The sequence below is a fragment of the Taudactylus pleione genome, unplaced genomic scaffold (assembly GCF_031769625.1).
Source record: "Taudactylus pleione unplaced genomic scaffold, aTauple2 ptg000251l, whole genome shotgun sequence".
Classification (NCBI taxonomy): Eukaryota; Metazoa; Chordata; class Amphibia; order Anura; family Myobatrachidae; genus Taudactylus; species Taudactylus pleione.
The window spans coordinates 3,006,657-3,031,888 of record NW_028284653.1 but is presented as its reverse complement, the minus strand read 5'-3'; the positions used below and the strand labels follow the sequence as shown (position 1 = coordinate 3,031,888).

Here is a 25,232-nt window from a genome sequence, read left to right as displayed (position 1 = left end):
GACAGCACTGATTATTGAAATAAAACTCTTGGATAGTAACACAGTCACTAATGACATAGGCCTTTCTGTATGGCCCCAATAAGGCTTTCAGAAACAGTAATGTCCAGACAGTGCTCGGGCATAAACTGCTATCAGGCACGATATTCTGTGAAACTATGTAGTATTATGTAGTAGTGAGCTCCCAAGATGGCCGCCACTACAACACTCCAGAGGAGCAAGCTTAATCCTTCTCCGCTCTCCTCTCTCTCCATGCAGTCTCTGTCTGCACAACACCTGCCCCTCAAGCCTCAGCCAGGTAAGGGTAATAATGGGGCACCTCTCCTTTATGACACAGGCTGTTCCGCTTCTGTGTACAGGACCCGGCAGTTCCCGAGCGGCTCCCGCCACCAAATCGAAACCCCGGCTCCAGCTATGTCACTAGACCCCGACCGCAAGTGCCGGATTCCGGGTACCGCCGAGGAATGGGAGGGTTTGGTGTAGGGAGTCTTCCCCACCTGGTACAGCAACATGGGGACTCGCTGGGCTCGTTTTAAGCCAACTAAACGGCGATAAATTTGCCGGAGCTCACTCGCAGCACATCTGCTGCTCCAGACCTCTAGGCCACGCCCCCTTTTAACTATTTTTAACATTGTTTCATTTAATTTTTCATAAATATTAAAGACATATGCATATCTCAAAACTAGAGCCAATTGAAAAATAAGCAAGGCATATTCATGATCAGGACCACAAAATTAATCAAAAACGACGCTTAAATCCCTGGCAACAGATTGACTGTTCCGCAGTGTAATCATTGCAGCCAGCAAACTAATTGCCTGGTCGGGCAAACACTTAAGAATGTCAAAAGGCGGTCATTTTTAACTGGTTTGGTTTCCAACATGTTTAATTTTACCAATCTCCAACCAGCAGATATCATTTAAGTATATGGTAAAATAAAAAATTCTCTCTCCAACTAAACTATTTTGACATCACAGAAGTAGGCGGACATTGTCAGTCTACTTCTATTGAAAATTTTTTTTAAAGAAAAAAAATCAGTGGGGATCACGCTCCCAATTCTTAGCACTTTCAGCTTAGTGCTTTTAACCCCAAAATCAAGTAAAAAACAGACATGCCCCCTCTGCTTTTAGGATAACTACAAAATTGTCCACATACCTGTACATCTTACTTCATTGACTGTAAACAGCCCTTCATGTCGCACCATGCCATGGTGTGACTCGGTACCATCGAGCATCTTATTATGTGCAACTTTTTACCTTCAAATGAGTCTTATTCGCAAAGCGATGCGAAAAAACAGCTTCTGCTGATTAAAATTATATAAACCTCATATATGCACCTGGACACATCTTAAAGCGGAGAGTCTCCTCTTTCAGATGATGCAGCTCCTTATCAGCTATGTCTGATAATCACCAAATATGTCCCCGTGCTACAGAAAAATTAAGTTTTTCATAGATTGGGGGAGGGCACATTGTGCTTTCTCTCTCCCGTACTGGCTTGAATGGTGACCCCTCTTTCAATTGAGGTAAGCTCTTAGTAGTTATTGCTGGCTGACCACCAGATACCACATATATAAGAACCAACAACAGCCAGTAACAAGGTCCGTGGCGTGGCGACACTGCCGCTCTGTGTGGCAGCACCGGCCACCCATATCTAGTTATGGCCCTGATATGTTCCACTATTAAATATATGTTCAAAAACAAAGATCATTACATGGTTATATGAATTGTAAGGTTCTAGGAAAACTCAAACAGGTAAGTATCAATTTTAAAGGCTGCACACAGCAGGTACACCCAAACCTAAATGTAAAGCAGACATTCTCTTTTACTTGGGCATGATACAGAATGTTCACATTAAATGCAGTACCAACTTTACTTGATTTCCTACTGCAAGTTTTTCTATATTTTTGTTTACATTTTTTTTCACAGTAATTAATTACCGTATATACTCGAGTATAAGTCGACCCGAATATAAGCCGAGGTACCTACTTTTACAGAAAAAAACTGGGAAAACTTACTGACTCGAGTATAAGCCTAGTGTGGGAAATGGCAACAGCTGGTAGTGCCCCCAGTAGTAATTCCCCCTGGTTGTGCCCCCAGTAGTAATCCCCCCCTGGTAGTGCCCCCAGTGGTAATCCCCCCTTTCAGTGCCTCCAGTAGTAATCCCCCCCTGGTAGTACCCCCAGTAGTAATCCCGCCTTTTAGTGCCCCCTGTAGTAATCCCCCCTTTTAGTGCCCCCTGTAATAATCCCCCCTGGTAGTGCCCCCTGTAGTAATCCCCCCTTTTAGTGCCCCCTGTAGTAATCCCCCCCTGGTAGTTCCCCCAGTGGTATTCCCCCCTTTTAGTGCCCCCTGATAATGCCCCCTGGTAGTGCCCCCTGTAGTCATCGCCCCCTGGTAGTGCCCCCTGTAGTCATCGCCCCCTGGTAGTGCCCCCTGCAGTCATCGCCCCCTGTAGTCCCCCCCCCCCCCTAGTAGAGAGAGACGTGATAACAATAAAAAAAAAAAAAAACACTTACCTGAAACTCCCGCTCCTGGTCCCGCCGCTGTCCACTCCTGGTCCCGCCGCTGTCCGCTCCTCCGGCCGCTTTGCATGGGAGAGACGTCGTCATGACGACGTGTCTCCCATCACCCACTGCGGGAGCCGGAAGATGGCTCCCGCAGTGGGAGCAGCAGCAGCCGCTGAGAGTCTGACAGACTCTCAGCGGCTGCTGATTACAGCAAACACATAGCTGCCGGCTCCGGCGGCTATGTGTTTGGCAGTGTGTAGCGCTGACCGAACTCCGTCCGGTCAGCGCTGCACTTGACTCGAGTATAAGCCGAGGGGGACTTTTTCAGCACATTTTTTGTGCTGAAAAACTCGGCTTATACTCGAGTATATACGGTAGGTTGTCCACATTTGGCAAATCCTAGTCTCTCTGGGCCTGATTCAGAGCCGCTCGTAAGCGGCCGCTCGTTCGCTCCGAGCGATGTTCGCACATCTGCGCATGCGTATGGGTCGTAATGCGCATGCGCCAACCAGTCATTGCGGTCGGAAATCGAGCGCTCGCAAAATAGCGAGTGCCTGATAATTTGAGTGACAGGATGAGGCGTTTGTGGGTGGTAACAGGGGAAGGTGCTTGAAAACGGGGAGTGGTGATCCGAACGCAGGCGTGCCAAACGGTCAAAACGGGCGTTTTAAGGGTGTGCATAATTAACAAAGCAGCGTCATCGACCACGTCACTTGGTTGTTTCTTAGCCACAAGCACTGCGAGCAGTTCAGACGCCTTTCGATGTACTCGATTAATCAAATAAATAGCGGAGATGACGTAGGATGCGAGCGGCCAGGGGGCGTCTTTACAAAATAGCGAGTGCATGTTTCGTTCGCTCGCACAGACATAGAGGCGTCAACAGACCGCAAAGAGCAAGAGCTCAATTTAAATAGCCAGCCCCTTTTTCTGAACGAGCGAGCGCAAATAGCGTCTGGCTCTGAATCAGGCCCTCTGTCCTGATCTAGAATATAGCATCTTAAGAGTTGTGCAAAAGTGGTAATTCTTTTAAGTTATTTCTGCATGTATGAGATTGGTTGCTCAATTTCACAACTGAAATAAATGGACCTTGAAAAGGTGAATCTGAACAAAGCTGTGTACACACCTAAAGATTTATCTGTCCAATATGTCTGGTGGGAAGGAAAATCTGATAATGTATGGGAGCAAATGGCAATCAACCATTTGCTCCCAAATGCCAGAAAATGGATAGAAATGATTGTTCAGATAAATTGGTTAAATCAAACTGATTCAGCCAATTTTTTGTCCATTTTCTAGTGTTTGGGAGCAAATTTTCGATCGCTCCCATTATTACCAGATTTTCCTTCCTACCAGACAGATTAGACAGATAAATCTTTAGGTGTGTACCCAGCCTTATTAAATGATGTATATGTATCCATTGTAAACAAAAATAAATAACATCTGGCTACATTTACACCCAGAATGGCAGACTTTGACAAGTGAAAAACAAATAATAAAATACCTGGCTGGATGGACAATTCAGTGTATTGGAATTAATTGTGCACTCTATATTTGGCATCTGTGATGATCTAAACAAGGAAAGTGCAATTAAAAAAAGTCAGTTTTTTATTTAAATAAAATAATTAAAAAAAAAACATAATTTTTATTGGTTTTAATATTTCTACCTTAAATAATTATTAATTCCTTGGGACTTTTAGAATTGAGACACTCAAGTACAAAAAAAATCTAAACAACCCATCCTGAGGATGGGACAAAGAGCTTAACTGTGCTCCTGGAGTGAATCATGGAACTGGGGACCAAGCATACATTGGTGGAACCCCATGCCATCACAGAGGAAATTTAGGCCCATCTGAAGACATGTTGAGTGATCTTATCAGGGAGTCAGAACTGAAAGAACAGTGGCATATGTTCTCCAGTATTGGGGAGAGAAGTCATTTTACCATCTACTTGGAGTTATGAACTGGCTCCCAGTTGATCATAGTGAAGCATAAATGACATGCTCTTCCTCAGCCAACATCCTGCTCAATTCCTTCCCTTCATTTGACCCAACACATGAAGATGAAGTATATTTACAAAAGGTTGATTTTAATCAATTTAAATGTCATGAAAATCGATTAACATCGATATTGTAGTTCTGGGCCTAAATCACACATTTACTAATGCTTAAAAAAGAAAATCAAACATTGGGGGAATTCAATTACGCAATAAAGGAAAAACTTAACGTCTGAGAAGTTTTTGCTCACTTTGCGCATTTTGGTGCAATATTTTCAACAATAGGATTGCACGATACGCATTTTTGTGCAAAACATTCGCTTGTGCGCAAACTTTTTGTGTAACCAAGTCTAATTGAATCTGGCCCATTGTCTGTTAGTAAATGTGTGATTAGACTGAAACACAACATTGATGTTGATCGATTTTCATTGATTTTCAAACGATCAAAATCGATTAAAATGGATCTTCAGTAAATATACCCTAAAGGATGTACTTTGTTCTTATGTTTGTACTCTATTACCTCTCCTCTTGATCCTATAGCCCCACAAATCAGTAGAGCTCTATCTCCAGTGTTCATCCCAACCTTAACTAAAATCTGTAATCTCCCTCTACTGGTGTCTAAACAACCCCTAACTTGCTTTTAAATTACCGTCTTACTTCTCCGCTACCTTGCCCCTCCAAAATATTTAGAAGACTTGCCAACACCTGCCTCACACACTTTCTTAAATTGCACAACTTACTGGACTTACTTCAGTCAGGCTTTTGGGCTCGATTCAGACCCGCTCGCTAGATGCATACGCTCGCTCCCAGCGAATGCAAATTCGGCTAAGTGACGGCAAGGCAGGCGATCGCACGGCAAGCCATAAGCACGCCCACTATGTCTTGGCGTGCGATCACCTTGTGTATGCAGACGCCCACCAGCCTGTCTTAATAAGCCCACTAGCGCATGTCATCTCCAGGAAGTGTATGCAACCATCGGTACATCGGGTACCATCGGAGGCGAACGCCGCACTTGAGGTAGACTATACTCTCCCGCAAGCACTTCAGTGTAAATTTCAGCAAGGTGACACGTACTATGACGCTGCCTGTTAATTATACACACCTCTGAACTGGCGTTAAGAATCTCAGGCATCCCTGCGTTTGCACCTCCATTCCCCCAATTCTAGTGGCCTGCCCGTTACCACCCACATACGGCTTCACTTGTCACTCATTCAGCCGGGCTGTCTATGCTGGGCGAGCGTACGCTTTACGATCGCTCGGACCTGTTCGCGCACTGTGATGCATGCGCACATTGCAAAATATCGCCAGCTACGAACGAACGGGTCTGAATCGGGCCCTTTGTTCTCAACACTCCAAAGAGACTGCATAAACTAAGTTAGCAAGTGATTTGTTCACTGCCAAGTCTAAAATCCATTGCTCACTTCTGATTATCTCTACTGCATTTGACACTGTTGACCATTCTCTTCTCATACAAATACTAAAATCTATAGGTCATCAAGGCACAGTCCTTTTCTGGTTCTCATCCTACTTAATGTCAGGACTGCGACTACTTCAGTACATAAAGAGATTACTTTTTCCAAAGTTCTTTTGTGGTCGTTGGAGGAGCTATCTATCCTGCTTGCTGGCGTTCTTCACATACAGGGAATAGAGTTAAAGTGATCATGTTTCCAACGTGTTGTCAGGTTGTGGGTTTCCTAGATTGCTCATTATTTCAAATCTGATTCCATTTGGGTCACATGCTCTGAACTTCCTATGGATCACAGGCCCTCATTCAGAGCCGGACGCTATTTGCGGTCGTTCGTTTAAAAACAAGGGGTGGCTATTTAAATGATCCGTACGCACATTGCAGTGTGTTCACACCTCTAAGTCTGAACGAACGAGCAAAACATACGCTCGTTTATTTGTTAAAAACGCCCCCTGGCCGCACGCATCCTACGTCATGTCCGCTATTTATTAGATTAATCGAGTACATCGACCAGCGTATGAACTGCTCGCTATTCTTGTGGTTGGTGTTTGCTACCACAAATTTGCGTGCAGTTCTGGCTCTAAAATAACCCAGTGACGTGGTCAATGACGCTGCTGTTTTAAATATACACACCCATAAAACGCCCGTTTTGACCTTTAAGCACGCCTGCGTTCGGATCTCCACTCCCCATTTTCAAGCACCTTCCCCTGTTACCACCCACATACGCCTCATTCTGTCACTCAAAATAGCAGGCACTCGCTATATAGCGTACAAAGGATTTTCGGCCGCACTGACTGGTTCGCGCATGCGTACTAAAAAGCGTACGCATGCGCAGATGTGCAAACATCGCTCGGAACGAGCGTACTGCCGCTAACGAGCGGCTCTGAATGAGGGCCACAGACCTCTAGTATAAAGCCTGTTACTAACTGTGTCTCAGTGTCTGTGCAACGTTACTTTCAGGTCTTTCTTGGACTCCTGCCAGATCCCTGCTGTGCCTGTGGGTTGCTGTGGACTTTGCATATCTCCGCTCATGTTCCAGCTAAACTTCTGATGCCAGTTACCAGCCGCACTACAGAACTCAGCATAGCCATTGCCTAAGTATTGCTTTTTGCTCCACTGCCGTGGTTTCACCTTTTCCTGCACTGTTTACTTTGCTTGTTGCCTCTCACTCCTGTGGACATCGAACCCATCTTCATTACAGTTGTCAACTGCACCATTACAGTTATCATCACCGCATCGCGGGGCTTAACCCCGTTCCGGATTCTATTCACACTGCAGGGCTCAACCCCGTTCTGGAACCACACCGCTTCACAGGGCTCAACCCTGCTTCAACCATCATTGCATCGCGGGACTCAACCCCGCTCCGGATTCTAGTTACACCGCAGGGCTCAACCCCATTCCGGAACTACCCCGCTTCACAGGGCTCAACCCTGCTTCAACCTCATCGCATCACAGGGCTCAATCCTGCTCCGATCTCACCGCATCACAGGGCTCAACCCTGCTCCGACCTCACCGCATCACAGGGCTCAACCCTGCTCCAACCTCATCGCATCACAGGGCTCAACCCTGCTCCGACTTCACCGCATCACAGGGCTCAACCCTGCTTCAACCTCATAGCATCACATGGCACAACCCTGATCCGTCTTTCACTGCATCTCATGGCTCACTCTGCCCCGGATCTCCATCACTACAGAGGGCCTGATTCAGAGCCGCTCGTAAGCGGCCGCTCGTTCGCTCCGAGCGATGTTTGCACAACTGCGCATGGGTTGTAATACGCATGCGCGAACCATTCATTGCGGTCGGAAATTGTGTGCTCGCAAAATAGCGAATGCCTGCTAATTTGAGTGACAGGATGAGGCGTTTGAGAGTGGTAACAGGGGAAGGTGCTTGAAAACGGGGAGTGGAGATCCGAACGCAGGCGTGCCAAAAGGTAAAAACGGGCATTTTAAGGGTGTGCATAATTAACAAAGCAGCGTCATCGACCACGTCACTTGGTTGTTTCTAAGCCTGACCTGTTCGCATGATTGCGGTAGGAAAATCCTACCACAAGCACTGCGAGCAATTCAGACGCCTTTCGATGTACTCGATTAATCAAAAAATAGCGGAGATGACGTAGGATGCGAGCGGCCAGGGGGCGTTTTTTACAAAATAGCGAGCGCATGTTTCGTTCGCTCGTTTAGACATAGAGGCGTCAACAGACCGCTCAATTTAAATAGCCGGCCCCTTTTTCTGAACGAGCGAGCGCAAATAGCGTCCGGCTCTGAATCAGTCCCAGAGTTCCACCCAGGTGAAGCTCCTCTATACCATCCTGAGGTGTTAGCCTCATACTGGACTCGGGGTTCCCTACCATATTAGCTTTTCTGTGTTAAAGACTATATGGGGGGTTTTCTCCTATTCTCATTATTGCTTATGTGAACCTCAGTGTTGTTGAGACTTTATGTGAGACGTTGCTATTATATTTCTCCTGTTAATAAATTCTATTTACTTTTATTCCGTGCTATCGAGATTTCATGAAAAGGTCATTTCTAAAGCCACCCCAGTTTATTGTGCCTAGTCCCAGGTGTCTCAAGTGTCGGCAGCCATGACACTTATCAAATCGCTCTATCAGTGTTGGTTTCTATGCTCCTGCTCGCTTCCTTTATCCATTGGAGTACAGCAAAGCTGTAGGTCCTCTGTTTTTCTCAATCTATACCACATCTTGTGACAGATATGAAGGAACTAAGGGCGAACAACCATGAGGTTGAATCGTGCACCCTGATCACAAACCTGGAACTGGCATCAGAATCCAGAACTCAGAAACAAAGCGGATGTGTGATACCCTGCGACCCCAGCTGACCAAGCCGGCAACCCCAGAGAAGCAGCCCTTCAGTCCTGGAACCGGACGTTGACACTCAGGAACAGAATCTTATTGCTGGGCTTTTGCAGTGTGCTGTAGGGAACATTTTTACTTTTTTTCTAGAGTAAAAACCTCTCTTTCGAGCACCTGTGAAAGACTATTAAGTTGATCTGAGCAACAACTATTTTGTATGCCTGTTCTGAGAGGTATGGATGGGACTAGCATTTGGAGGGTGTGCTGGTTCCTGTAGTGCTATTTAGAGTTCTCTGGAGTACTTCCAGGTGATTTGGTTCTCAACTTAGATATATTAATGGGATGTACATTAAATTCCGGCTGAAGGGATGCCGGCGCTCAGAATGCAGGTGCCGGAATCCCAATACCAATCCCAAACGATGATATCCCGATAGTAAGCAGTGGGGTTAGGGGCAGAGTAAGGCACTAGACGGAAGGTTAAGTTTAGGCTGCGGGCACGGAGGGTTAGGTTTAGGGGTAGGATACTTACCAACAAGTGTCAGTATCCTAACTCGGTCAGGATGCTGGCGGTCGGGATTCCGAGCACCAGCATCCCATACCCAACCCGTATTAATGTATGTGTCATAACAGTAAACAATTATAGGACCAAAAGTGGGTGCTGTTATCATGTAGCATTAGGGACACCGGTGCAAAGAGGCCTTGACGTGGCCCGATGCTCAAACATATCTTTGCAGATATATGCAACAAATATCTCTGGATTTCTATTATCATGTAGTATTCAAAGCTTATTGCTGGCCTTTTGCAGTGTGCTGGGAGGGAAATTTTTTTCTTTTTTTATCTAGTTTAAGCACCTGTGAAAGAGTATTCAGTTGATCTGAGAAACCACTATTTTATATTACTCATGAACAGTAGTGAAGTAATTCGACCTACGGATAATAGCCATGGAAACATGGGCAGCACAGACGGTGTAATGGTTAGCATTACTGCCTCACACCACTGAGGTCGTGGGTTCAATTCCCACCACGGCCCTAATTGTGTGGAGTTTGTATATTCTCCCTGTGCTTGCGTGGGTTTCCTCCGGGTACTCCGGTTTCCTCCCACACTCCAAAAATATACTGGTAGGTTAATTGGCTCCCAACAAAAAATTGACCCTAGTGTGTATGTGTGTGTGCATGTGATAGGGAACATAGATTGTAAGCTCCACTGGGGCGGGGACTGATGTGAATGGACAAATATTCTCTGTAAAGCGCTGCGGAATATGTGTGCGCTATATAAATAACTGGTAATAATAAATAATGGAAACAGAGCAGTAGTCCAGAAATATGCTTCATGCAGAAGGTCTCCTGAGATGGTAATAGCGGGTGCAGACAAGGGAGGCAGGATAATAGCAAATAGCTGACACAGGATCGCTGGTAGATAACAGTAGTCCACTCAGCAGTATACAGATGGTAATGTATAGATGTCCAGACACTAAGGCACAAAAGTAACAACAGGAACAGTACCGGAATGACTCCAAGAACTACCTCAGGAAGACATTGCTCTGACAAAGTGCTGTACTCATGAAGGAATTTAAATAAACAGTAGTGCGAGTCCAAAGGCTGCCCGGATCATGTGAGCATGGCTGCAGCACATGTAAAATTCAACATGGCCGTGTCCATGCAGCCGGCTTGTTTGTTTACACATGTACTATGGAGAGCAGGGTTTGCTGCTGAGACATTGGAGATGAGCGGCATGTAATGATCTAGCAGCGCCGTGTACGGTAAGTGAGGCTTAAACCCTGATTGGTGTCAGTTTATTAGTAAGAGCCATCTTAGAGGGTGGAGTTAGTGTTTTTCAAATTTGTGGCAATGATCTCAGCATTATTGAGTTTGTCTGGGATTACATTAAAAGACAAAAGGATTTGAGCAAGCCTACATATATATTTACACTATATACTATACGTACACATATCTATCTATATAGACATCTATCTATCTATCTATCTATCTATCTATCTATCTATATCTGGTAAATGTGACTGAGAGGAATGCATATGCCAAAGCTAGTCTTAAGATCAGAGGAAGCCATGGTAAGGATCAAACTTCTTAACCATGTACCAATAAGCTTTCAATGTCAACCTATTTTTTCTTCCCATAACCTATTTGCCACATGAGGACGTGACATGACTCAGCTGACTGGCACAGTAGTTCCTCTCAAAAGACAGGAAGTCCCAGAATACCATTCATGGAGGACTTTGTGAAACATGACCTCTTTATTTCTTTCTCTGAGAGACAAACTTACCACAAAGAGTTTGAATAAAGCGAAGAAAAGGAACAGGCACCCAAGTTGGTAGAGCTTGAGAAAAGATAAATAATTTTTATAGAATTCATCGTATCCAAGAGATACAGAGGTAATCAAACTTGGCTATATATTCCCTAATTGCTTTAAGCAAAAGGTATGTACTTATCTTGAAAAAGCTGGTTCAACTTTTTAATGATGGAGACTCCTAAGTATTGTATAGCCAATGGCCTCCAGAGGCAATCAAAATTGATCTCCAAAAGCTTATGGGTGTGTGAAGGCAAATTAAGGACAAGGTCCTCTGATTTTGTACCGTTAACATTGCACTCCAAATAGTCTCCATATATATTAAGTTTCCAGAAAAGATCTGAGAGAGAAGTGTGCAGGAAGGAAATAATCAACAGTGTAATATCAATGAAAAGTAAGTTTTTAAATTGGTTATTAATTAAGAGACCTTTGATATCCTAGTTGAGTCGAATTATAGCTGCAAGTGGCTAAAAACTCAAAGCATAAATTAACGGAGACAGGAGACATCAATGTCAAAGCAAATGTAGAGGAACTGGAGCTGGCGCCGGTGCCACAGAGGACACTGGGAGGGATCAGATTGAATCTCTCTTAGAAGGAAATGTGTAAAGAAGCCCAAAGGCTTCTATTGGAAAAAGCAGTCTACGTAATTTTCTGAGTTTTGGCTGCATTTTCAGCTTTAGTATATCCCACCCTTAGGGGTAAATTTACTAAAGTTAGAGTTTTTAGAAATGAGTTTTAGAAGAGATGTTGCCCATGGCAACATCTGCCCCCCCCCCCCCCCCCGGTGGCTGCAGCCGCATGCTCCATCACATGCCCGGCGGCCAGGAGACAGAGAGAAGATACTCCCCGACAGGGGCAGATTGGGCCACCAACAAATAGGGACATTTCCCGCTGGGCCTGTCCCAATATCCCCTCCGCTGGGCTGGCTTACAATGTGTCAGACTGCCCGCTTGAGACAAATTGCTGGCAGCTGCGCTTTCAGGATTTGCATTCCACTGTGGAACGCAAACCGTAAGCATTCATCTGCTCTGGCTAGCGGCGCAGTAGAAGGCTTCACAAGCTCTCCTCCCTGGGCCACTTAGAGAACCACCTCCTCCGCGCCGGCATGTGCCTCTTTACTGCCTGACCAGGGTCCCGGCTCCCCGACAGCATATTACTGCAACATTTCTACTCCCTGCAAGGTTGCTGTGGTGACGCTGCTGCCGCCTGTCAGAGGAGCTCTGAAGAGGAGAGAAAACAACTGCTTAAGGTAAGTTACATATGCATGCTGCAAGACCACATATGGGGGATGGGTGATAAAGCACTCATTCAAGAACAAATTGTGTGGGGGGGGGGGGTGATTAGGTGTGCAAATACAGTCAGAGGGCACAATAAAGAACATATAGACAATGTGAGCAGATAATAGAACATACAGATGGGGGGCGAGAAGCACATTGAAGAACCTACAGATTGGGCGGCAATCTGAATAGAACTTACAGATGCAGGGGTTCGTAGCACTATAAGGAAATACAGTTACAGGTAGCTTTATTGTGCTACAGGTAGCACAATAAAGAACATGTACATGGGGGAGCACAGTACAGAACTTAAGGTGCATATCCACTACACAACTAATGAATGACTGTACGATCACGTCATAGTTATTGTACAATCGTGTATTATACTGTGCAGTGGTTGTTCCCACACTGAATGATATGTCATTCAGTGCAGGCACCCACCGTCATCCCCGAACATGCACAACCTATCGATATTGGCAGGTTGGGCAGTATGTTCAGGCGATGACAGATGCCAACAACGACCAGCGGGAGCGCACATCGCTGGTTGCTGCCGGCATATTCACTGCACGATTAATGAGCAATTGAACGATAACGATGTCGTAATCGTTCAATTGTCCATTTATATCGTGTAGTGGATATGCGCCTTTAGAGGGCACATACAGATATAGAGGGCCTTAGTAACACATTATGCCGATATCGGACACAGGTGAGTGATTTTTTTTTTACTGTACATATGTTTAAGAAGCACCGTGCATGCGTCCCGATTGCAGAGTCATAGGAGCTATTTCAGACAAACGCAAGTGCATTGAAAATGTATTGAGTGTTCCTGGGTTGTGTCTGTATCTGACTACAGGTTGAGTCTCCCATATCCAAATATTCCGAAATACGGAATATTCCGAAAAACTGAATAATTTTTGCATGATTGAGATAATAAAACCTTTGATTTTTGGTGGTTCAATGTACACAAACTTTGTCTAAGGCACAAATTATTAAAAATAGTGTATAAAGTTACGTTCAGGTTGTGTGTATAAGGTGTACATGAAACATAAATTAATTTCATTTCTGTGCACAGACTTTGTTTGAACCACAAAATTATTGAATATATTGTATAAAATGACCTGCAGGCTGTGTGTATAAGGTGTATATAACACATAAATGCATTCTATGTGTATATTCAGGTACTATTCCCAAGATATTTCATTATGGTATGCACTTATTCCAAAATACGGAATATTCTGTTATCCAAAATACCCCTGGTCCCAAGCATTTTGGATATGGGAGACTCAACCTGTACTTAAATTCATCATAGAGATGGTCTGTCTTATGCGTGTTTTTTGGGAGTATCGCAGTTATGTCGCTGTAGTGGTTGTGTACACTTACTCATGTTGAAGGTCATACTCAGATGAAAAATCTGCACCTAGCATAGGGCTGGTGAATGTTTTTATGGTGCGACCTGTGGTGGCATCTGCATACACATGAATGCTTCTGCATCCAACTCAGTGGGGCACATACAGACATATGGAGAAAAAAAGACACTTCTGTAAAATGGGAAGAATAATCTAAACAAAATATATATTATAGAATATAGAGACCAGCAGCTGCTGACAGGTGGCTGCTACCACCTTAAGATCAGTGAAACCAAAAAATAAATAATTACAGCAGCGCAATAATAGAATATAGAGTATATATAAACAACATAAATCTATAGTAAAAAAAATAATGTATCAATATACCTATAAGAAAAAAAATATAATATACATATATATATATATACACACACACACACACACACACACACACACACACACACACACACACACACACACACACACACACACACACCCATAGAAAAAGGAGATATCTTGACTTTGTTGTTTTTCATATGTATATCAAAACAGAAACATAAAAAAGGGAGAGAGAGGGGGGAGGAAATAATAAAAAATAGATATTAGTATTGTTAGTATAAAGGCTATCTATTTAAATATATAAATCTCATACAGGTAACATGTTATGGAGAAGGTAAACGGGGTCTGTATGCAGAATAGAAAATTGGCTAAAGATCATATACAGTCGCACAAGAAATCATATGTCACTTCTCTATAATGGAAACTAAATGTCAGGATTCTGCCTGGGATCGGCTGTTACTTCCCGCAGCGCCGGCTGCCTCTCACTAGTGAGAGCAGTGAGACGTCAGGTGCAGCGGTAGGTGACTTGCTGAGTATTCTCCCCGGGGCCCAGGTGACTGTCACACTTTTATTTATTTATTAACAGTTTCTTATATAGCGCAGCATATTCCGTTGCGCTTTACAGTTGGAAACATTTATAGAACAAAACAGGGTAATAACAGACAGACAGAGGTAAGAGGGCCCTGCTTGCAAGCTTACAATCTATAGGGAAATATGCATTGATACACAAGGATAGGTGCTATATATTGCAATTTGGTCCGGCCAGAATGCAGAGTTTCTTTGTGGGCTGCATGATCCAGTCACACAGGAATGTCGGCCAAATGTCAGGAGTATGTAAAAGAAAGACAATATGTGAGGTTATGTGTGGACTGTGAGAGGGGATGTAATAAGACATGGAAGCTATGAAGGTTATGTGGTCAGTTCTGGAATCTGATAAGCTTGTCTGAAGAGGTGAGTTTTCAGGGAACGCTTGAAGGATTGAAGACTAGAGGTAAGTCTTATTGTGCGTGGCGAGGCATTCCTTAGCGTGAGTGCAGCCCGAAGAAAGTCCTGTAACCGTAAATGGAAGCAAGTAATGCGCGGGGATGAGAGACGCAGATCTTGTGCTGAGCGGAGAGGTCACGTTGGGAGATATTTTGAGATGAGTGAAGAGATGTATGTTGGTGTAATTCGGTTAATGGCCTTATGTGTAAGTAACAGTATTTTGTATTGAATACGGTAGAAAACCGGCAACCAATGGAGGGACTGACAGAGCGGGGCAGCAGACGATGAACGTTTGGCAAGGAAGATAAGCCCAGCAGCTGCATTCATAATGGATTGTAATGGCGATAGCCTGTTTTTGGGAAGACCAGTAAGGAGACTATTGCAATAGTCAATGCGGGAAATAATGAGTGCATGGATTAAAGTTTTTGCAGTGTCTTGTGTGAGATATGGTCGAATTTTGTGTATGTTTTTTATATGTATGTAATATGATTTTGAGACAAATTGAATGTGGGGAACAAAGGACAGTTCAGAATCAAGGATGACACCAAGGCAGCGAGCTTGTGGGGCGGGGTGACTTGTTGAGTTATCAACAGTGATAAAGAGATCAGATTGGTAACTGTTATTGGCCGGTGGAAATATAATTAATTCTGTTTTAGAAATATTAAGTTTCAGGTGGCGAGATGACATCCAAGCTGAAATGGCAGAAATACATTCAGTGACACGGACCAATACAGATGGTGATAAATCTGGAGAGGATAGGTAGATTTGAGTATCATCCGCATACAGATGGTACTGAAATCCAAAAGAGCGGATTAGTTTGCCAAGAGAGGTGGTATAGATTGAGAACAGCAAAGAACCTAAGACAGAGCCTTGCGGTACTCCAACTGAAAGAGGTAGCGAAGAGGAGGCAGAATCAGAAAAACGAACAGAAAAAGAGCGATCAGATAGGTAGGAAGAGAACCAAGAAAGAGCTGTGTCCTTAAGACCTAGGGATTGTAATGTTTGTACGAGAAGAGAGTGGTCAACAGTGTCAAAAGCAGCAGAGAGATCTAGAAGAACTAGGAGTGAGTAATGGCCTTTAGCCTTGGCAGTGACCAGATCATTTACTACATTAGTCAGTGCTGTCTCTGTGGAGTGCTGGGAACGAAAGCCAGACTGAAGTGGGTCCAATAAGTTGTGGGTGTTAAGAAAGGCGGGTGTAGACAAGTCACACAATCCTCCATATCGTACTTTCTGCGGCAATGGTCATGGACGTAGCCATCTTGGCTGAATCACCTGATAGATCCTTATCCAGTGGTAGCTGTGTCAGTTCTCAGCTGATCTGCTCATCCAATGGACAGCTACCTGGGGGTATAAACAGGACTCCAGCTGAACAGGAAATTGCCTGATCAACTTCGTTATTCCCAGATGGTTGCTGTTTGCTTCGTCCAGGCTTCACATGCAATCTTCCAGAGGCACTTCCCAGTGATATTTCCAGTATATGCTCTATACATCTCCTATTTATTGAGTCCTATTGATTATTTACAAGTGCCATATCCTTGTGCAGCAGTGTGATAGAACACCTTTTTCCTGTTTGCTATTTACAAGAGCCATATCCTTGGAACTGCAGTGCTACAGAACACCTTTACCTGCGTGTGCTATTTCAAGTGCCTTTGCCTGAGTAATATTTACAAGTGCCATATCCTTGTCTTTGTCTGTGTACAACTCTAAGTGCCACCTTTTGGTGCAGCAGTGCACCAGAATACCTTTTGCCTGTGTACTCGGTATGCACAGTGGTGTACAAGTACAGCTCCTCCTTCTCCTCGAGTCAGCAGCATATCCTCATTCTCCAGTGTTAGCTGCAGAACGTACTATTCAGTGGATTTCCTTTCTCTGGTCTGCCACACCACCTCTTCGGAAACCTTGCCGGGTGCAGCTGAAACCCATATCCCGCTTGGAGGGGTCACTGGTGAACACCTCCCGGCAGGTTAGACTCCGCACCCTAGGTCAGGTCTCGCCAACATCCGATGCTTGTGGACGAGGAGAATGAACATCCAGGCCCCTCGCTCCTGACTCCTTCATGCAGAATTGCTCACATTAGAAGACATACTCAGATTAAAGTTTGAATAGTGCAGCAGATGGCGGTGACACACAAAGCATTATTGCAGCTTCTGTAGACACTGAAAGTGGGTGTCTCAGTCCTTGCCTATTCAGATGCATGGAGGGATCCCATCCCTCTCTATAGATCTCGCCCCCTCATCATACCCCACCCCAATTAGGGCTGCTTCCATAAATTTTCCGTGCTGGTTTTCCATCCCAATCCACCCCTGCTCCCCGACCGCTCCATTTACGTTATTCATATAGTCAGAGCAGCCGGGGTAATCTTCTCTGAGGCCCTGATTCAGATCCGGTCGCTCTGACAGAGCGCTCGCTCTGAATCAGGGCCGGTCTTTTTTTTTTTTTTAGAACGGCCTCCTGGCCGCTCGCATAGCTGTGGGTGACCACCCACAGCTATAGCGAGCGGCCAGGAAGATGGTCGCGATGGTCAAGACCATCGCGACCATAGGGCTTGTGTCGAGACCCTTGTAGTAGGATCTCGTTGCTGCAAGCCCCAGAGAGCTTTCGGCTCAAACAGAGCCGAAAGCTCTCCCACTGACATCACTTGTGATGTCAGTGGGGTTGCCCCCAGACGGTAGGCGATCTCATGGGAACGCCTGTCTGGGTAGCCACCCCCCGGCCCGCCCACCAAAGGGGGTGTGCTGTCACTCAACATCGACAGCACGCCCCCTTTGGTGCGAGACCCGGAGCAACGGCTTAATCACTAGTGATGTTAGTGGGAGTGATTTTGGCTCTGATAGAGCCAAAACCACTCCAGGGCTTGCGGTCACCGAGACCCTACCGCAGGGTCTCGTCGCAAGCCCGATGGTCGTGATGGTCTCGACCATCGCGGCCATCTTTTTGGCCGCTCGCATATGCTGTGGGTGGTCACCCACAGCTATGCGAGCGGCCAGGAAGCCGCTCCATTTTTAGGTAGGAGGGCACAGATTCAGAGCGAGCACTCTGGTCAGAGCGTCCGGCTCTGAATCAAGCCCTATATGAGGGAGGGAGGAGAATAGATTTGGTCCATAAGTTTTAATAAAAAGGGCAGGCATATTTTTGGTAAAATGCTTAATGAGAGGGTATCTGTGGCATGCTTTTAAATTATGGAGTTGTGTGTGTGTTTAGTCTAGTGCATTATTTAAAATGATGGAAGTGTGTGTGTGCAATTCTGTGGTTTGATATTTCATGAGGGAGAAAGGGAGTTATCGAATTTGAGGTACAGCTATTAATCAGGAGTGTGTGGGGGGTCACATCTGGGGTAGGAATTTTAATAATGGATGTTTGCGTCAGTGAAATCTGGGGTTTAATTTAAAAAGGAGGGGCAGATTTTTAATTAGCAAGGAGAGGCGGCCAGATTGTGGATCTGGTTTTATGTCTAATTATTCTATAGAGGTCACTGTTATGGTCTCTGTATTGAAGAGAGGACACTAGTATACTTTCTGCTTTGTCAGATGAGGCTGGTAGATTATGTAATTGTTTATAGCTCTTTGATATAATAAGTATTTTATATGGCTATTTAAACCACTCTCACATTAAATACACCACACCTCTGAGAAATGTATTATGCTATTTTTTCTGTCGCAGTTATTTGGTAGAAAATCGAGGGCCACATGCTTGTGTTTGCACCCCAGGTTTAAAGTTGCCAGCCAGCCCCTGCTTCTAGTTCATTATTTTCAACATTATAAAAACACTTGATAGTAATGTATAGTACCACAGACAGACAAAACAGCACATGGATTTATCTAGGGAAACGTGTGTGTAATACTTACATAATTTCAGATTCCTCCAAATATATTTTGGATGGAACAGTGATGGGTGACATTGGCAATTCTGCATTATTTCTCCCACTTACAAATTTTGTTTTGCAGATATCAACATATTGTGGTTTCTTATCTAAAAAGTAAAAACGAAAAGGAACATTAAACAAAGATTAGCTCACACCCCCCACCTAACTGATAAAATAGGAGTAAAGTATAGGACCCAATTCAGACCCAGACGCTAGGAAGCATTTGCTCGTAGCTGCCGATAGTTCGCACTGTGCGCATGCTTATGCATCGCAGTGCGCAAACTAGTCCGAGCGATCGGGAAGTGTACGCTTGCGGAGCATAGACAGTCCAGCTGAATGAATGACAGGACAAGCCATTTGTGGGTGGTGACGGGCAGGCCACTAGAGACGGGGGAGTGGAGGTGCAAATGCAGGCATGCCTGAGCGTCTTAACGCCGTTTCAGAGGCGTGCATAATTAACATGCAGCGTCATAGTACACGTCTCCTGGTTGTATTTCACACTGAAGTTTTCGCAGTGCTTGTGGTAAGGTATAGTCAACCTCAAGCACTGCGAATGCATCCGATGGTACCCAATATACCGATGGTTGCATACACTTCCTGGAGATAACGTGCCCAAGTGGGCATCTTAAGACAGGCTGGTGGGCGTCTGCATACACAATGCTATCACACGCCAGGACATAGTAGGCGTGCTTATGCCTTGTCGTGCGATCGCCTGCCTTGCCGTCACTTAGCCGAATTTGCATACGCTAGGAACGTATCTAGCGGGTCTGAATCGAGCCCATAGCTCCTTCTGCTTCGTATGGGTTACATGATTACTTAATGATGCAGACAATAATGTATATTATAAATCTATATCTATCTATGAAGAATAGTATACTGTGTGTTTATAGCCTTAACGGAAATACTGTAGAAGAATGTTTTGATTATAAATTTATTTCGCACAAATATTTGTGTGTGCGGTCTTCTCTGAAACAAGTCAACTGTATTTATTGTAAAGTAGGAAAGCAGAGTATAAAGTGAATGTCATAAAAACAGTTAGTACAGATAGTTGATAAGCACAAATTCATTGCAACATATGTGGTTGTAAAATGTACACATGGTAGCATACAGATGCAACAAACGTCAAACTGTCTTTGGTGATTGCGAGCAACTCTGAATCAGCCATCACATACACATAATAAAACGCTAGAAAGGTTGTCAAGGGGGGAAATACATTAGAGTGGGTCGAAAAAAGTAAATTGCGAGTTCGAAATTACGATAGTACGGAAAAGTTGTGGATCCAGAACAGTTGATTTTAAGCCATCAAAGTTTGAAAGCTCCTCATCGCAAATGCGTAGTAGTCTTCCAAATACTACTCTCGTTAGTGATCGATATGCTATGTCAAATAGGGAAACTGCTGCCATATCAACTGCGGATTTGCAATACTTAGGTCTCTTCACTCCCAATGACACGTCATCAGTCATTGATCCCTCCAAAGTAACGGTCTCTTCACTCCCAATGACACGTCATCAGTCATTGATCCCTCCAAAGTAAAGAAAACATCAATACTGTCTCAGAGAGCCAATCAGAGCGCATCCCTCACCCAGCAGCAGTCACTCACATGGCACAGAGACACACTCTCACATTGTCAGTGTCAGCTGTGTCTCTGGCTCCTCACTGCCTGGCTGTACCATACTAGACTCACTTCAGTGGCCTCCCCACTAGGTAGGCCAATACTGGGATCGGAGGGATCCTGGGATTTGAGGCCAAAATTGCCAGGATTTGAATCCCAGGTTTGGAGGCTCCAATTAAGATCTGCATAGTAGTATTGTATTTTCTTACTTCCTTTCCAGCCCGGGGATTAAGATTTTCATAGTAGTATTGCATTTTTTTGGCGAGGTCACGCTGCGCACAACCCAGGCCGGGCAGCGTCTGAGGCTGAGCCGAGCGTTAGCGCTCAGCAGCGCTGCCCGGCCTAAAAAGATGCAATACTACTATTAAAATCTTAATCCCCGGGCCGGAAAGTAAGTAAAAAAATAAAATACTACTATGCAGATCTTAATCCCCGAGGCTGGACAGGGAGTGTTTGCTTTTGTTTTATTTCTAAATATTGAACAGGGGAGGGGCGGTTTCAATTTTAATAAAATTCAATCCCGGGATTGACATTTTTTCAACCCCAAATCCCGAGATTGAAAAAATGGGCCTGGATTGGCCTCCCTACTCCCCACCAATGCCGGGTTTGATGGACTCTGAAGCCGGACTGTATATGTAAACATAGGGCCTGATTCAGAGCTGCTCCCACGATGTGTATGCAAATTGCGTAGGCAGTGCTATCGAACAGCACTGCATTAGCACCCCCAGTATTTCTTAGAGAGCGATCACATAGTGTATGTAGACACCCACCAGCCTGTCTTAAGACGCCTACTTGTGCACGTAATGTGCAGGAAGTGTATACAACCATCGGTACATCGGATGCTATCGTAGCGCTTGAAGTTGACCAAAAAAATGCCAGGTGATGTGTACTATGATGCTGTCTTTTAATTATATACACCTCTAAAACGCTGTTGAGATGCTAAGGCACGCCTGCGGTTGCACCTCCACTCCCCATTTTTAATGGCCAGCCCATTACCACCTACAAACGGTTTCCCCTGTCATTCGCTGTGCTGGGCAGTCTATGTGCAGCGGGCGAATGAATTGTGAACATTCGCTAAGGTATGCACATGCGCACTGCGATGCATACGCATGTGCTCAATGCACACACACTGCATATCATTGACAGCAGCGAGAATATGCATTTTAGCGAGCGGGTCTGAATCAGGCCCATAGTGCACCCTCCAGTCCCCACAGCACAACAGCGCTGCTAGCTACACTAGAGAGGACACAGTATGAATGTTGCTCCGTGCCCAAGCCCTAGCCACTCCCCGATCCCAACCCCTGCCAACTGTGTTGCATGTTTTTTTGCCCATGAGCAAATCATAAATAGTTTTCACCATCGCATCCAGCCAGCATTTGATGGTGGGTTTCCAATGTCCATCCCTACTCCCTACCTCCTAGAAAATAATAAAAGTCAGAATACCTTAAAATAGTGAAAGTCAATCTCTGGAGCACACGCGGCAAAGATGGCATTTCATGGTAAAATTGCACATTTTTAATCTTTTTTTCGAGGGGGGCACGGACCCTCTCTTAAACGTCTACTCCGAAGGTTTGTCTCGAACAGAGTTCAACTGAAGCGTTTTCACCTAAAAACAACTTCATTGCCAAAATATGTGCCCCAAAACCGTGACTTCATGATTACAAAATATCCTAATTTGTGTCAAACTTTCTAAACTTCAAGCGCCTGCTGTGGACAATAAAAATTATCCGACTGAGCTGAAATTTTGCCCACGGGTTACGAACTCGCAATTATGTTTTTTTCGTTCCATCCTAATATATATGCTTTAGGTTTATATCGTCTGTCTGGCAGACAGAGGGCCTGATTCACTACGGATCGCTATTCTGGTTTATACGCACGCAACTGCGTTGCTAATATCAGCGGTGATATTTAAATGTTTGCATTCGCATTGCGAACGCAGCCTGACAGGAGGACACCTACTTCCCCTTATTCACATCTGTATACCTGACCAACATAGTGAAACAATTGGTAACATCGAGTAACATCGGACAGTTAGAGAATTCCAGTCCTTACTCAGGAATTGCTTACTTATACACACGCTATGAGGGTTCAGACGGCATCTGGTAACGCAGTGGATAAGTTCTGCACACCTCTGTAATGGCGTTAAAACGCAGTGGCACGCCTGTGTTTGCCCAACCATTTTCCCGTTACCACCCACAAATGGCACTTCCTGTCAATCACTCTGCCATGGGTTTGCGTAGTCACTGCGCACGCCAATTCCTAATGCAGCACCAAGCTCGTGCATTACGACCGGTTGCATGCGTATAAGTAACTGCGTTCCTTGCTGTATCAGGCACAGAAGATGATTAGCAGTCTTGATTGCCAGACCACCTGTGAGAATCTTTTTAGTCATTCTCTCGCTGCCTGGGGAACATGTCAGCGGCCTCTTGAGAGACAATGATTACTCAATGTAAATGCTGTGCTAAACTATTGTTTTGTGAGAGGGACGTTAGGTCCCTCCACTCTAAAAGAGGGAATACTTTTGCTTAGTTAGAGCCGCTCAGGATTTACTTTTGTTTTGTTTATTTTTGTGCTGCTAATAAAGCTAGCTGCGTATACTTAAACCAAGGCCCTGGACTTGTGTACTACTGCTTGGTTGCTGCATGACAAGTGCAACTGTTTACCCCAAAAGATGGCACCCTTACCCTTATCTTGACACATATGGTGGAGAATGTGAGCAATGCACCTAAATTATAGCCCAAAACTTTTTTATGTGAAAACCACCCAATTTATTTTTGCTGTTGGGAAAAAGGCATATGTTGGTAAATTCCTGGTGGTGTCATTGTCAAATGCTTAGGTGTGCCAGGTTCTACTTCCCACCTCGAGATACCAGAAATAGTCAAAGCACTGCTACAGGGGTTCAGCAGGAAGCTCAGTCCGATCCCGCAGAAGAACTACTGTAGCACAAATTTCTGAAAAATTAATGCTGGTTATTATAGAAAGGTGTCAGAATACAGGGCCTGATTCAGAGCCGCTCGCTGGTAGCGAGCGCTCGCTCTGAATCAGGGCGTGTTTTTTATTTTTTCTTCAGGCAGTCGCAATTATCACGACCATCGTGCTTGCAACGAGACACTATGGTAGGGTCTCGGCTCCCGCAAGCCCGACTGGACTTGCTGCTCTAATAGAAGTCACTAGTGATGTCAGTAGGGCCGCCCACAAATGGCAGGCGTTCCTAAGGGAATGCCTGCGTTTGTGCAGCCACCTCCCCCCCGCCTACAAAACGGGGCGAGCTGTCGCTCACCATCGACAGCCGACCTATCTTATAGCAAGAACCGTAGCGACGGAGCTGCCGTCGCTGGACGGGTCTCATGCATGCGCACGCCGGACGCGGCCCATGCGCAGTGGGGGACCATCGACCCGCTTGCGAGCGCTGTGCGCTTGCGAACGGGTCTGAATCGGGTCGTGCATTGTAGCTTGCTGCATAGCCGAAGACTGTTAATAGTGACCATGCTGACCCTTCTCCCCTGCCGAAAGTGCCTAAAATGGGCATATGAGCATCAATGGAAGAAGGTGACGTGGTCTGATAAATCACGATTTCTTTTAAAAACTTCAGGCCTAATTCCAGACCCACAAGTAGGGGTCACAAGTGGAAACGCCTCCAATGCCAACTTCAAAAAAGTAAACCTAGTGTTCAATCTCTTCAGTAACAAACTGTCCCAGTGGAACATCATGTACTTTAGAGAGGTGTCTCTTTTGAACTCACAAGCAAGTTCTTTAATGGTGGCTATGACACTAAAATTTACAGAATGCATCGCAATCTCCTTAATGACTAAAGCGGGAAGTTTCATGGCCAAAAAGCTCAACCAACCAGTGTGAGACACAAAATCAAATCTCTTTTCTTACACAAAACTGGATCATGATAACATGTCGGAATTCAATTATCCCATTATTCAAACCTGACCGGAGAAAAAACATATTATACAAAAACAAGCTGACTTCACAATTGTTTATCATTCCAAGAGACCTTACATCTATACTCTTCCAAAAATTCATAAACCTCTTCATAAACCAGCTGGACATCCAATAATTTCAGCAATATGATGCCTTAATGAGCCCTGGCCTAATTTATAGATTTGTTCATTTAACCATGCATTAAGTTATTTGGATTTCTTAAAGACACCACCAAATACCATAATGCCCTGCAAGACATACTGTACCTAACACCCACTAGAAGTATCCTTGCAACTGTAGATGTCACGAGTGTATATACTTGCATCTCCCATACCTGGGGTGTCTTCTCAGTCCAAAACTTCCTAACAATGACAACAATAAAGGCCTTGAAGTGCAGTTTGTAACCACATTGTTCCAAAGTGTTTTGTCTTCAAGGGAGAATATTACCTCCAACATATAGGGACTTCTCTTGGTGCGGCCAAGGCACCATCATTTACAAATATTGTCATGCGCCATTTCAAATCCAGTAATCTCCTTTTTACTCCATTTGGCTCCCAAATAGCTATCTACAGAAGATATATAGATAACATCTTTCTAATCTGATTAGAATTGAAAGACATTTTAGCAACATTCAACAACTTCAAGTCCAATTAAGTGGACCATAAACTACAGTTCCAGTTCCTGGATGTCAAAGTCAAATGACACCATCAACCTATTCATACTGTGGGACTTGCCACCCAAATACTTGCTTCGGGAACATTACCTTGCCGCTTGTCAAATTGCGTTATTCACCTACACCGTATTATCATATAAGT

At 44.7% G+C, this 25,232-nt stretch overlaps 1 protein-coding gene across 1 annotated transcript in view; it reads right to left on the bottom strand.

Moving 5' to 3' along the window:
- REDIC1 (regulator of DNA class I crossover intermediates 1) overlaps window positions 1-25,232 on the bottom strand; it is an 84,320-nt gene that overhangs the window by 46,024 nt on the left and 13,064 nt on the right. The window contains 2 exon segments of the mRNA XM_088480248.1: window positions 3,999-4,065; window positions 18,859-18,982. Of these exon segments, the coding sequence (XP_088336374.1) occupies window positions 3,999-4,065; window positions 18,859-18,982 (191 nt within the window).